The 14,075-nt window shown below is 41.2% G+C and overlaps 1 protein-coding gene across 2 annotated transcripts; it reads left to right on the forward strand.

The window, feature by feature from the left end:
* Positions 1-215: 215 nt before the first annotated feature.
* On the forward strand, positions 216-13,543 carry MEGF9 (multiple EGF like domains 9). Of its 2 annotated transcripts, XM_063432426.1 has the most exons (3): positions 216-931; positions 10,687-11,140; positions 11,187-13,543. In XM_063432426.1, the coding sequence occupies exons 1-2, from the start codon at positions 490-492 to the stop codon at positions 11,133-11,135; spliced, it is 891 nt and encodes a 296-aa protein (XP_063288496.1). In that variant the 5' UTR covers positions 216-489; the 3' UTR covers positions 11,136-11,140; positions 11,187-13,543. The 2 variants fall into 2 exon arrangements, with proteins under 2 accessions (XP_063288496.1, XP_063288495.1); XM_063432425.1 differs by having other exon boundaries at positions 10,687-13,543.
* Positions 13,544-14,075: the final 532 nt, after the last annotated feature.

A 14,075-nucleotide genomic window follows, 5' to 3' on the forward strand; every position in this document is an offset into this window, starting at 1 on the left:
GCCTTGTCAGCCATAAGGCTGGCAAAGCATCATGGGTGTTGTAGTTTTTCAAACAGCTCTCTCTCTCTTCTAGCCACTCTGTGTGTATTACGATCGTCTGTCTTTCACACACCATACTGTCGCTCACGGGGTTTTGTGTGAGGGTGAGAGGGCTGAGAGCGGGGCTAAAATAATGGGCGGGAACAGGAGGGTGCAGCAGGCGTTGACGACAGCAGCTCGTGATTGGCTGCCAGCTTTGTCCGTCAACTGCAGGTGACCTGTTCGGTGTTTAAGGTAGTGAGGAAGGGAAAAGGGGGCTGAAAGCCGAGGAGACGTCACGCTGCTCGTGTCCGCCGGCTGCGCTCCGTGTTGTCGCTGGGGGGGTCATTGCGGTGCAGGTGGTCTGATAGCTCCGCATTGCCAGTCTGAGGGGAGCCCTGCCGGTGTGGAGGAAATGCGGTCCGGCAGTCTGGATGCGGTTGCTGGAGGTTTGGGGCCGTGAGGTAGAGGATGATATTCAGAGCGAGGCTCACGTTATTTTTAGCAGTTTCCTCTTTGTTGGCCCATGAGTGCAGGGGCTCCAATGACACAGAATTGCCATCGACGACGACAGCACCGAGCACGGATTGGTTGTCAGCCTCTGGTACCCCGACACCCGAACCGGTACCGGCTTCTAATGGAAGCGGACCAAGTGCCTTGAATAGTACATCCAGCGAGGACCTACGGACATCCGAGTCTTTATTAAGCACATCTGCGATCACCCCCAGGGACCAGCCTTCTGAGGCCAGCAGCTGGAGCCCAGGATTAATTCCCAATTACACAAAGGCACCTGTCAATCCCACACCGGAGGCACTGACCAGAGCAGGGGGCAAATCAATTTCTGTAACCCAGTTATTAAATTTCACTCAGAACACAGGCCTTGCAGAAGAACCAACATCGAGCAGTACTGGTGGTGAGTGTAAGGCAGATACTGTGATTTAAAAGGGGGTATCACAACCCCACTTGGCCTCCTTTGAAATAAAAAAAAAAATGCAAATGTAATGAATACAGTGAAAAGCACAGTTTAAGAAAAAAATATCTATGTATTGTCCACCATCCTATTGTATACGTGCACACAGCACCATTTTGCCTGGTAAGCATAAACAAAGGGGGTTATTCACTAAAGAGTGTGTTGTAATATACCACTAAAACCTTGTTGTAGGTGGGTTCTCCTGCTCAGGTCTTTGCTTAATCTATGCTGAAGAATTGGCAGGTTGAGAATGCCCCTATTTTAAAATGAGTTTTATCTTCCTGTTCATTTGCTTGCAATTCTCTTAGCTCGCTGTATAGATGAAATATAATTGACTTCAGTAATAATACAACAGGCCAAATAACTTGTGTTTTAATGGAAAATCCACACGGTCATCTGTTCTCCTATACTTTTCTAGAGGGATGCTAAATGCAAGTGCACTGGTAGCTCATGTTTGGATAAATTAACCATAGAGCTATCTGTAGTAGGCCTAGCCCTCCAAAACAACTGGGGCTCTTGGCAACACTACATGGCTGACATTGGCCCATAGTAAAGGAACATTTTATATTTTTCTTCTTTCTCTTTTTTTATTTTTATGATCACTGGTAATAAAAGATTACATGTATTCTATCCATGGTGTGTATTATTTTATAATAAATACATTTGTAACACTCCCATGCAATCTTTTGTTTACCTTTGCTATGTGGAGGTAGATATCATTAGCCAGAAACATTGCTAATCTGCTGAGACCTTGCATTATGTAAAGATACGAACATTGAGTGCATTTTCCAGATGTGTTGCACTCACTAATGAACACAAACTTGCTTTTCTCTTCAGCTTTTGATTGATTCAACTCTACACCCAACAAGGGGACTTAAGGGGCACTCTATGTACCATTTAAATTTCATCTTATTGATGTGGTTATGGTACCAGGAACCTGTTTCTGGCCCTTAAATTCTCTGTTTCCAAAGCCTTGACCATAAATAAGCTGGGTGTTGCATATCCCATTACGTAGTATGCATACCATACTGGAGTTGGGGAACTTCCATGTTATGCACAGAGGCTAGATACTGCCCTTGTCTCTGTCATCAGTGCTGGTTGTGCAACTCATTGGTATGCTAGCTGACTGACAGGGCTTGTGCTTAAAGCTGTATCATGTCAGTCTTACAATGGGCAAACTTAAAGGACCCCTCTGGACACAATTACAATTTTTTTACAATTAACTTATGGGGCGAGGAGGTCCTGGGTGAGATGGCACCTCACCCAGCTACTTCTTTATCGGCCTGAGGCTTCTATTAGGAAACCTTGGACTGGGTGACATGGAGAGCTTCAGCGATACCCTTTCCTTTATACACTTACTGTATAAAGCCGAAGACAGGAAGAAGCTAGGCAGAACGAGCTGGGGCTGTCTTCTAAAGTTTGGGTTAAACTGTTTAGTTAACAGATTAAGCTCCTAAGATAAGAAGGTACCTGAAACCTCCATAGTGATTAAGTTGTTATGGCATCATAACTACTTTAATAAGCTAAACTGGTTTGGGGCACTAGTGTCCCTTTAATGACAGCTGCTCCATCTACAAGGCAAGCTACTGAAAAAGTTATTTATAACTAAATAATACACAGGATCTAATACATGTAATCTTTTATGTTAAATATATATTTATTAAAAAAAAAAAAACTAAATTGTCAATTTCCATTGTTAATGGGAAGGCTGTGTGTATCTCAGAAAATCCAACCCCACACAAGCTTTTGGGATATGTAATTCAGGAGTGGTGAACTGTTTCATTGGATATGGGTATTCTTCCTCATGTGTGCAGGTGCTGTACAGCCTTTTTCATAGAAAGTCCTGAGAGAACACATACAAGACAACAAAAGACTGGAAGATTTTCATTCACTAAAAACAGTTTGAAATATAATTTGTTTTTGTTTGTTTTTTAAGCTAAAATTGGAAAAAAAAAATCAAATTAAAGAGACATTCCAATACAATGACAAGTCATTTTGGGGGTTGGTTAGTAACCTAGGTTGAAAAAAAGACTCCAGTCAATCAAGTTCAAACCTGTAAAACATGTATTTTTAAACCCTTAATTTGAAGCAATATCCAATTATGCCCCAAAAAGGAAAGAAAAAAAATACTTGTGGATTCCATAATGTCTATCCATTTTTTTTTTTTTTTTTTGCATTGGTCAACGAGCTGTTATTAATTATATCCTTAAATATTCTGGTTTTCTAAAAAAACAAAAACATCCAAGCCTAAGGCTAAGACTGTCAAGGAAGCAGAGCCAGCAGAAGCCAAACACACCCCTGGCCAATCAGCATCTCCTCATAGAGATAAATTGAATTAATGTATCTCTGCGGAAAGTAATCATTTTATTTACTGAGTGAGGCTACCGATTTGTGCACAGTTGAAGAGGATGATACACACATGTAAAGGGACACTACAGTCCTAAAAACAACTTCAGTTTAATAAAGCAGTTTGGATATATAGATCATGCCTCTGAAGTTTCACTGCTCAATTCCTGTCATTTAGGCATAAATCACATTGGTTATACAGCCCTAGGTACACGTCCCTGCATGTGACTTACACAGCCTTCCTAAACACTTTAAAGAGTCATCTAATGTCTACATTTCCTTTATTGCAAATTCTGTTTACAATTTCTTATCTCCTGCTTTGTTAATAGCCTGCTAGACCCTGCAGGAGCATACTATATGTAAGTTAAATTTACAAAGCGGCAGATATAGACAGTTAAGTTACATTTGATTCAAAATTAAATCATTTGTCAGTCCCAGCCGGGGAGGTGTGGCTAGGGCTGCATAAATAGAAACAAAAGTGATTTAACGGCTAAATGGCAGAGAATTGAGCAGTGAAACCTTTAGATGCATGATTTACACACAAACTGCTTAATTAAGTTAGTAGTTTTAAAGATTATTGTGTCCCTATTACCAGAGGGGGTACTTCCAGCAGGGTGCTCCAGACAGGGAGGGCCAAGTTCCCACTGAAATCCAATGGTACTAAATATAAGGGTCCGGGCACATCCAATGGTTTCTTTTTAAAAGGCGGTCTTTGTTTAAAACACAGGAATGGAGCCAATGTTTCGGCTCCTACCTGAGCCTTTGTCAAGTCTCGTCAAAACTTGACCAAGGCTCATGCAGGAGCCGAAACGCTGTCTCTCAGGAGAGAGATCAGAGGACTTGAAATCCAAGAATAATTAAAGTTACCAAGATAGGCAGTGTAAGTGGAGAGTAGAAGATGACTTGGGGAATACCAACTGAAATGGACTTTGTTGAGGATGTGGCACCAGAGTAGGAGACAATAAATGATTCCGAAAGAACAGGGTCACGGAGTCCATGTTTGTGGATGTTTTTAAGAAGACCGTAGTTAGGGATCGACCGATATTGATTTTTTAGAGCCGATACCGATACCGATAAGCTGTGAACTTTCATGCCGATAGCCGATAACTTGCCGATATTCTGTACATTTACCATTTTGAAAAAATAAACTCTTTCTAACGGTAAATGCACAAAATATACATGCCACATGTAGTGGATGAAGTGTATTTAGACAGGGGAGCTGTGTGTGTAGTGGATGCAGTGTGTATTTGTGTAGTGTGTATATATAGTGTATGCAGAGTGTATAGTGAATGCAGTGAGTGTTTGTGTAGTGTGTGTGTATATATATATATATATATATATATATATATAGTGAATGCAGAGTGTGTATAGTGAATGCAGAGTGTGTGTTTGTGTAGTGTGTGTATAGTGAATGCAGAGTGTGTGTTTGTGTAGTGTGTGTATAGTGAATGCAGAGTGTGTGTTTGTGTAGTGTGTGTATAGTGAATGCAGAGTGTGTGTTTGTGTAGTGTGTATGTATGTAATGCAGTGTGTGTGTATGTATGTAATGCAGTTTGTGTGTGTGTAGTTTGTGTATGTAATGCAGTGTGTGTGTGTAGTTTGTGTATGTAATGCAGTGTGTGTGTTTGTGTAGTGTGTATGTATGTAATGCAGTTTGTGTGTGTTTGTGTAGTGTGTATGTATGCAATGCAGTTTGTGTGTGTTTGTGTAGTGTGTATGTATGTAATGCAGTGTGTGTGTTTGTGTAGTGTGTATGTATGTAATGCAGTGTGTGTGTGTTTGTGTAGTGTGTATGTATGTTATGCAGTGTGTGTGTGTTTGTGTAGTGTGTATGTATGTAATGCAGTGTGTGTGTGTGTTTGTGTAGTGTGTATGTATGTCATGCAGTGAGTGTGTGTGTGTGTGTTTGTGTAGTGATGTAATTTGTGTAAAATGGAGGGGGGGATTTTTTATGTTTATTATAATTTTTTTTTATATTTAAATTGTATTGTTTTTGTTTCTTTTAGTCCCCCCCCCCCACACCTGCTTCTTACCAGGGAGGGGGGGATATAGTATTCCCTGGTGGTCCGGTGGCTTGTTAAGTCCCTTAGTGCCGCGCGGAGCGTTGCCATGGTAACCCGTGGCAACGCTCTGCAGCCGCGGGTCTCGCGAGATTTAGACATGGAGCTGCAGGAGCTGCTGGGAGGGTAAGTCAGCGCTTGCTGCCGGCCCCCCCAGGATCGCCGGGCTTGTAATGAGCCTGGCGGTCCTAGGAGGTATTATCGGCAATATCGGTAGCTATATTGGCCGATACCGATATTTCCGAAAATAACGAATATCGGCCGATTATATCGGTAAAACCGATAATCGGTCGATCCCTAACCGTAGTCAACAATATCAAGAGGCAGTGAGGTTGAGCAGAATTAAGATAGTGATGGCCTTTAGTTTAGCAGCGATTCTCATAAGTCACTCGAGAGAAGTTTCAGTAGAAAGGAGGTAGTATTGCAAAGTGAGTAAGATGGGTAAATACAAGTAGCTTAGAAGTGAAGGAGGAAAACATGGGATGGTGGTAAGAATAAGTATGGTCAAAAGATGGCTTTGGTGGGGCAAGAGGATTGGAGACGTTTAGAGACCTCATACTTAGATACATTGGGAAAGGAGTTAAGAATGGAAAACGGCACAGAATGGAAGCTTGAGTGAAGGATGAAAGAGAGAAAATCGCATTCCTAATTTGATTAATCTTGTCAATAAAGTGACAGGCAATATCACTACCTTTAAGGTTCGTTGATAATGGGGCTTCAGTGGGTGAAGAAGGGAGCTAAAGGTATAAAAAAAAAAAAGTTTGGGATCATGAGTAGGAGCAGATGAGAGAGGTGAAATACTCTTCCTTGACAAGGGAGAGGGCTGAAGTATAGAATAATTTGTATACATGAATTTCTGATATAAGAAGTCAGGTGTGATGCAAGACTATCTCCGATGATGTTCAGCAGTACAAGTACATCGTTGGAGATGGAGTGTGAGATTGCCGTGCAATAGTTGAAGGCGTGGTTGGCTCTTATAGTGAGCTTTACATGATAAAGTTATGTTTAGAGCAGAAGGCAGGACAGAATTGCAGTTTGAGAGGGATAGGACATGAAAGGATGACAAATCATGCAGATCAAGGGAGCTTAGATTTTGAATAAGCTGAAATGAGCTAGATTTAAGATGTTGAGTGAGGCGCAGATTGACAATGCTTGTTAGATGATGATAGTCAGACGGATTGAATGTATTAGAGAAGTTAGAAACAGAGCATGGGAAAGACCATATCAAGGGTATTGCCAGATGTGTGTATGGGAGTCAATTAAATAAAGCCAAAGAAGAAGGTGATGGACATTTAGAGGCAATTTAATTGTTAGGGATGTTGGAGTTGCCAAAGATGAGAAGGAATGTAATATGGAAACCAAACAGAAAAATGATCATGGAAGTAGATGACAAAACGAGCGGAGAGGGTATTGAAGAGAATGATGGAGTGTACTTTAAATGCGGAGAAAGAAAGAGAGGGGAAAGGTTGGAAATAACAATAAGGGAAGAGTAAAAACCTCTTGCCACCACCCACCTGCAATCCACCATAGAGGCTGGGGTAGCAAAGTCAGAGGGTTGGGTTAGGTTTCAGTGCCAAGAGGTTTAATAGTGTGAGAATGAAAGGCAGTAAACCACATGGTTTACACACAGACTGAGCCTGCATTCCAAAGCACACAAAAGAAAGGGATGCAGTGAAATGACCGGGCGCATGCAAGACCTTCTCATTTATCCTGGTGGAACTGTGGGTGGGTTGTGTATCAGGTGGGCTGGGAATCGCCCCCAGCTATTAAAAGCAAAAGAGTGGACAGAGAAATAAGACTTGAATGTATATCTTGGTTGTTGGGATTTGGAGGAGGGCAAGTAGATGTGTGATAAGATTGCATGGGATAAAACAAGTGGTGGAGGAAGTATAGAGGGAGCAAGATTCTTTGGTGGTAGTAATGGTTAGAATAAAATTATTTTTTGGGGGAAAATGGTAAATGAAAAGAATAGCATTGAGAACTTTTGGATAAACAGCTTTATAACACCTGGGTAGGTAGAATCAGGGAGTGTACCTGTCTGACAGCAAGACAGGAATTGTGGAGAATTAAAGAGGGGTAGTAATCAATGTAAGAGTGCTGTTTGCAGATATTGGCTAGCAGCTCATGACCATAATTAAAGGGACACTATGATCACCAGAACCGCAAGTCCCGCTTAGTCCTGCAATGTAAATCATTGCAGTTTTTTTAGAAACTGCAAGAATTACATAGCAGGACTAAGACTGCCTCTAGTGGCTATCAATCATGGTTGCTAACAGACTTTTGGTTCCCTAAACGAGGCTGGACATCCTCACGCTCTGCAAGAAGAAATCCAGCGTCTGTAAAACGCTTTCCTATGGGGAGGGTCTAATGTACTGGCAGTGGTTGAATGACATCACAGGAGGCTGAGCTCTGAACCAGCACCGAGGGACATCGATGCTGGAATAGGGTAAATAAAGGAATGGTTTTGAACCCTTTTCATAGTAGAGGGGCAGAGGGAACTGTAGTGTAATAAATGCAGATTTGCATTGCTAACACCATAGAATCCCATTAATGTAGTGGTTCTGGAGTCTATAGCCTGACCATGCAGCCTTTTCACCTCTAGTGGTATTCACTTAATCAGCCACTAGATGTTCAGGCTCTGCATGGAGATATATATGCATTGATTCAGCAATTGGATTGGCTGATCAAGACTGATGATCTCGGCTATGGAAGCAGAGTCAGGCACAGTAATAACCGTCGCAGCGTGGAAGTAAAATTAAGGGGAGTAAAATTACCTTTAAAGTGCAATTGGAGCAGGTCGGTCCAATCCTCTAAAATGCCACATCAGGACTATGGTGTCAAGAATATATGTTTGTATTCCTGAAACTATAGTGTTCCTTTAACCCCTTAAAGAACCACTATAGGCACCCAGACCACTTCAGCTCAATTAAGTGGGTGCCAGGTCACCCTAGAGAAACTGCTATGTTTACTCTGCAGGGTTAATCCAGCCTCTAGTGGCTGTCTCCCTGACAGCCACTAGAGGCGCTTCCGCGATTTACACCGAGTAAATTGCACTTATTTGACGCTGGACGTCCTCACAGAGTCCATCGTCAAAAAAGATCCCCATAGCAAAGCATTGAGCTTTCCTATGGGCGGGTTTGAATGCACGCGCTCCTTTGGCAGCGCATGGGCATTCGGCTTCATGGGGAATGGACGTCGATGGAGGAGGAGAGGTCACCAGTGCCGAGGGAGCTCGGCGCTGGATTAAGGTAAGAAAATAAATGGTTAAATAACCATTTATTCGCCGTGGAAGGGACCCTAGCTAGTCACCATTTAGGTGACTGGGGTTCTCTAGCATTAGGAATACATATTTTTATTCCTAACGCTATGGTGTTCCTTTAACGACCGCGGACGTACTAGGTACATCCGGCAAAAAACGGTTGTTGAAGACTGCGGACATACCTAATAGTCTACCGCAAATATGAGCAGTAAACTTACCTGGACCGGCAATCCCGGTCGGTGGGACGACTCGAGAGGTTGTGAAAAATCAGGGAGGACAGATACATTTGCGTGTCATCCGCATAGAAATGATACTGGAAGCCGAACAAGCTGATGAGTTTACCAAGGGAGGCAATGTAGATTGAGAACAATAGGGGACCATGGACAGGCCCTTGGTCAACACCAACAGAGAGGGATTGGGGAGAAGATTCAGAGCCATAGAAAGAAACATTGAATGAGCGCTGGGAGATGTAGGAAGAGCACCATGAGAGAACAGCATCTCGTAGACCGAGCTTATGGAGGATGAGAAGAAGCTGTTGATGATCAACAGTGTCAAAAGCAGCAGACAGGTTGAGGAGTATTAGGATAAAGTAGTGGCCATGGAATTTTGCAGTGACAAGAACATTGGATACTTAGGCCACATCTGTTTCAACAGAGTGATGAGCGCGGAATCCAGATTGAAGCAGGTCAAGCAGAGAGTTGAATTCGAGGAAGTCTGTCAATCTCGCATACTCAACTCTCTCAAGGATCTTGGAGATAGGGCGGTAGTTGGACGGGGATTAGGGTCATTGCAGTATAATACATTTTAATGGTATAGTATAGGGATAGGCAACCTTTGGCTTTCCAGATGTTGTGGACCACCTCTCCTATGCTCTTACACCCATAATGCTGGCAAAGCATCATGGGAGGTTTAGTCCAAAACATCTGGAAGATTGCCTATGCCTGGTATAGTACTATGGCATTATGAATTTATTTTTATTTACTTATTACTGAATTATATTATTATTTTGGGCACTTTTATACTATGGCCTGTTATTAGCATGAACCAGATAATTGGTTAGACACTAGTTGATTTGTCCCTTCATTATTAATTGTCAAATGTCTCTGTCCTCATTGCTTTGTTCCTGGAGAATGGGAAAACTGATTCTCTTGACTAACACACTGGATGCAAAATACTGTACATTTAGGGGCTTTTTTTGTTAAAGTGCCCCACTGTATAAGGGAGACTTGAAAAGTGAAATAAAAAAAGATAGATTCGTACCTGCCTCTCTGTATATATGTGTATAATGCTAAAATTTGCCATCTATACAACTTACATTTCGGTCTATATATGTATATGCAGGTTATGGCAGTTAAAATTGTTTTACATGCAGGCAAAAGTGCCCTAAAGGTATTCTCCACTGCCAGCAAAACAAACCCATTTTTCTGGAACTAGAGAATCCTAGAGTGCCCCCTTCCCTTCCACCCACCATCCCACGTCGCTGAAGAGGCTAAAACCCCTTTAAGACACTTACCTGAATCCATCGCCAATGTCCCTCGGTGCTGGATCAGGCTCCGCGCATGCTCCTCCCCCACCAACATTCGCCGGCGGGGGAGACCTAATGCGCATTAGACCTCCCCATAGGAAAGCATTCAATGCTTTCATATGGGGATTCTGGCAACACTGGAGGTCCTCAAGCATAGCGTGAGGACATCCAGCGTCATTTAGACGACCAAAAGTCATCTATGAAGCTGGAAGTCCCTCTAGTGGCTGTCTGGTAGACAGCCACTTGAGGAGGACTTAACCCTGAAAGGTAATTATTGCAGTTTATAAAAACTGCAATAATTACTCTTGCAGGGGTAAGGGTGATGGAAGTTAGCACCCAGACCACTTCAATGAGCTGAAGTGGTCTGGGTGCCTACAATATCCCTTTAAGTAATATTAGAAGCTATCAGTATACTGTGTAGGCTAGAACAGAATTATCTTTAAATGATATGTTCCGTAATGAAATTGATAATTTAATTTCTAATAATTTTTTTTCTTTTTCCTGTTAGAAATTGTAACAACTACTGACTTTGGACATGCATTCATAAATGCATCGGCTGCAGTTACAAAAGTGGAACCCCTTACATCGAGCAAAGATTTAATTTCAACAACTGTACAAACATTTTCTAGATCTAGCTCTCCTGATAACAGCACTACTTTTCTGGCAGATGTATCATGGACTCAGTTCAATGTTATCATTTTGACTGTTATTATCATTGTATTGGTTATTTTAATGGGATTTGTGGGAGTTGTTTATTTGTATAGAGAATATCAGACACAAAAACTCAACGCTCCATTTTGGACCATTGAACTGAAAGAAGACAATATAAGCTTCAGCAGTTACCATGACAGCATCCCAAATGCAGATGTTTCAGGCCTACTGGAAGATGATGCAAGTGAAGTAGCACAAAATGGCCAGCTCTCCCTTACAACGCCAATGCACAGCTATAAACCATAACAAATGTTTTCAGTTTAGGATCGAAAGATAGTTGGCATTAGAAGCAGTCAGGATGTAAATTTCTGCATTGATGTGGTGCTCAATATTGTTAAGCAAAGTTAAAAAGAAATCTATGTAATATTCTTTAATTTATAGTTCTTTTGAATTTGTCTAAACATTATGAGATTGTATATACACACATTCCCCTTATTAAATTGTACTTTACAGGTCCTATGCACTACTAATGGGCTAATCAAAGCAATGAGTGACAGGAGCTTGTCATGTATACTTGGCTTGTGAAAGCAATCTGCACTGCTTGAAGCTATGAATCAGTGTTTCTCGTACAGATGCATGTTTGATCCATAATATGAAAACTTAACTCAATGCACTGGGAAAAACAATGGCAGATCATCTCCTGGATGCTCAGACTCAGGAAGCACTGGTACAAGCAAGGTAGAAGAGATTATGTCTGCTCCCTGCTCAGTGGACCCACCAGTGTTGACCTTCCTACCATAGTGTATAATAGGATGGCTTCATAGATCACAGGGACGTTTGAGTATGGATGGTAGAGAGATTGAATAGTGGACTATTGTGAAATGGTATGAAAATATATAGGAAGAGGTGGTATATTCTTAAAAATGTTTTGTGAGGGGTTGGAAAGAGAGTCTGGTGGAATGTAAGTGGTAATACATATGAGTGGCCAGTGGAAAATTTAGTGTGGTTTGGGATAGAATAAATTGTGAATAATAGGTGTAGGAGAGAGTGTTAGGGTGGTAGGGTGTAGATTTGCTACTTTTATGTTGGGGGTGGGAGAGAGTGAGTAGATATGGAAGTGGTGTATAGTGAAATGCTCGTAAAATAACACAGAGTGTGTTGGATAAACAGAAAAGAAAACCTCGTAAAATAAAGGGGATTTGTGTTGGCAGGTAGGGAGAAAGAGGGTGTTCTTATTGGGTGGTAGTATGATCGGAAAAAGAGACGTGAAATGTCTGAGAGCGGTGTATAGGGTAGAGAGAGAATGGTGGAATAATAACGGATGGTTACAGTGTTTAGGAAGAGAAGCTGATACACTAATAGAGAAATATTTGGTATGGACAAAATAAGCTGATGGTATATAGTGAGTATTGGGATAAGAATTTCTGTGCAGTATACATTGGGAACAAGAGGATTGTAGGATGTTTCAGGAAAACCCCTGGGGTAATACTGGGAGTGGATATCAAGGGTTAGAAAGAGGTGGAATTTATATGGTGAAATACTGGCGTAACATAGGAGTTGAGCATGAGGCTGAAGCATTGGGTAGCATGGTGAAGAGATGGTGAATATTTGGGGATGAAAGTATAGAGGCTGGTGGAAAATTATGGAGTGATGGGTTGTAAAGAGGATACTAGAATATAGATTTTGTTGGAATGATGAGCAATAAGGAGGGACACGTGGAATACTGGGTTGATATGTGGAGAAAAAGAGGCTAATGAATGGTGAATAGTAGGAGAAGCTGGTTGAATATTGTGAGACAATAGATTAATTTGAGTCGTACATTGGTAAATGTGGAGATTGAATGAATCTTGAGAAAATTGTAAGTAAGAATGGTGTCTATGGAATGTTGGTTGTATGGTTCTTGCAAAGCTTGGGTGTAGTAAGGCGGTGGGAGATGGATTGTATTAATCTATACTGACCAATAAAGTACTAGAGCACAGATGCTGTGTTTGAGTAATGCTAATTTAAAGTATATTTTTCTATGAACAGCTTTATGGGCTGTTAAATGCATAATGTTTTCAGCTGTCTTATTTATTTTGCCAGTTTTATTTTCCAAATTTGAATACTTAAGTATAGTTTAGACACTGATCTCTGGTACAAAATAGAGACTGATAATGTTGTGTTACAGAATTTAATTTAGATTTTTAATTTGGTAATTTATTTAAAGTTTAGTATTTCAATTTGCAAAGGATAATGCTTATTTGGCTTATTCATCAACTATAGTACATGTTTAATGCTCTAGCTTGCAGGTGAGATTCAATCACATTTTAATGCATCTTTCGTCAATCAAACATTCTGTGGATCATTAAAATATGTAAAAGTTGGTCAAGTCACAAATCCCAGGACTTACAGGTCAATTTTTTTTGTTGTGTAAAAAAAAAACTTGACATAAGTATGCTGGACTGGCATGGCAAGTTTGGCAGTTTTGGAAAAAGCCTATCTGGGTGTTTTAATTGTAGATTATTAGGGATTTATTGACTCCTTAAACATGTTAAAAAGTCTGTTGCTGGAGCTGGAACTTCAGCTCAAGTGTTTTGTTTAGTGAAATGTGTTTTTATGTACACACATGAGCAATTTTCTTAATACATTAATTTGTCAGTACATCGATATGTATGGCATTACTACAACCATCAGCCTGTCAACAAGCTTCTGAAATAAAATCCCCATTTTGTTTACAGGAAGTTTGAATTCCTTGTTAATATTTTATTTTAAATATATCTTGCATATGCTGTATGTAAAACATGTCTTCATCATGTGAAATATATGAAATAAGGAAAATTAATGCATTTCTCAGTAGTGGTGCTGCCATAGAGACCAAATATATACAAAATACAGATTAACCCCTTACAACCGGAGGGCGTACTATTACGCCCTATTCTAAGCGGCTCGAAACGCAGGGTTTTTCTTATTTACCCGGTCGCCAGCGATCCCAGGCCGGCAATCGCGGTCAGGGGCCTCACCTGGGATCCCAGGTAGTCCCCCACGGCGGATCCTGCCTCCTCCGCCCCCCCCCCAGCCATGTGAGAGTGAGGTCCTTGCGAGGACCTCACAATCACATGGCCGGGTTAGCTGGCTGCTGCGTTGCCAGCAGGGGGACTGCCTGTAATGACAGTTAGTCCCCCTGCTGGCTGGAAATTAAATAAAATAAAGTTAAAATCAGTGTAAAAAAAAAAAAATTAGATGCTTAGATTATATATATATATATAT

This window comes from Pelobates fuscus, chromosome 9 (genome assembly GCF_036172605.1).
Source record: "Pelobates fuscus isolate aPelFus1 chromosome 9, aPelFus1.pri, whole genome shotgun sequence".
Classification (NCBI taxonomy): Eukaryota; Metazoa; Chordata; class Amphibia; order Anura; family Pelobatidae; genus Pelobates; species Pelobates fuscus.

What these genes read in the sequence shown, in the direction of transcription:
- MEGF9 (XM_063432425.1), top strand. Translation starts at nt 490, where the DNA reads ATGATATTCAGAGCGAGGCTCACGTTATTTTTAGCAGTTTCCTCTTTG. An exon ending in AACATCGAGCAGTACTGGTG is followed by an intron (nt 932 to 10,686) that starts GTGAGTGTAAGG and finishes TTTTCCTGTTAG; the next exon opens with AAATTGTAACAACTACTGAC.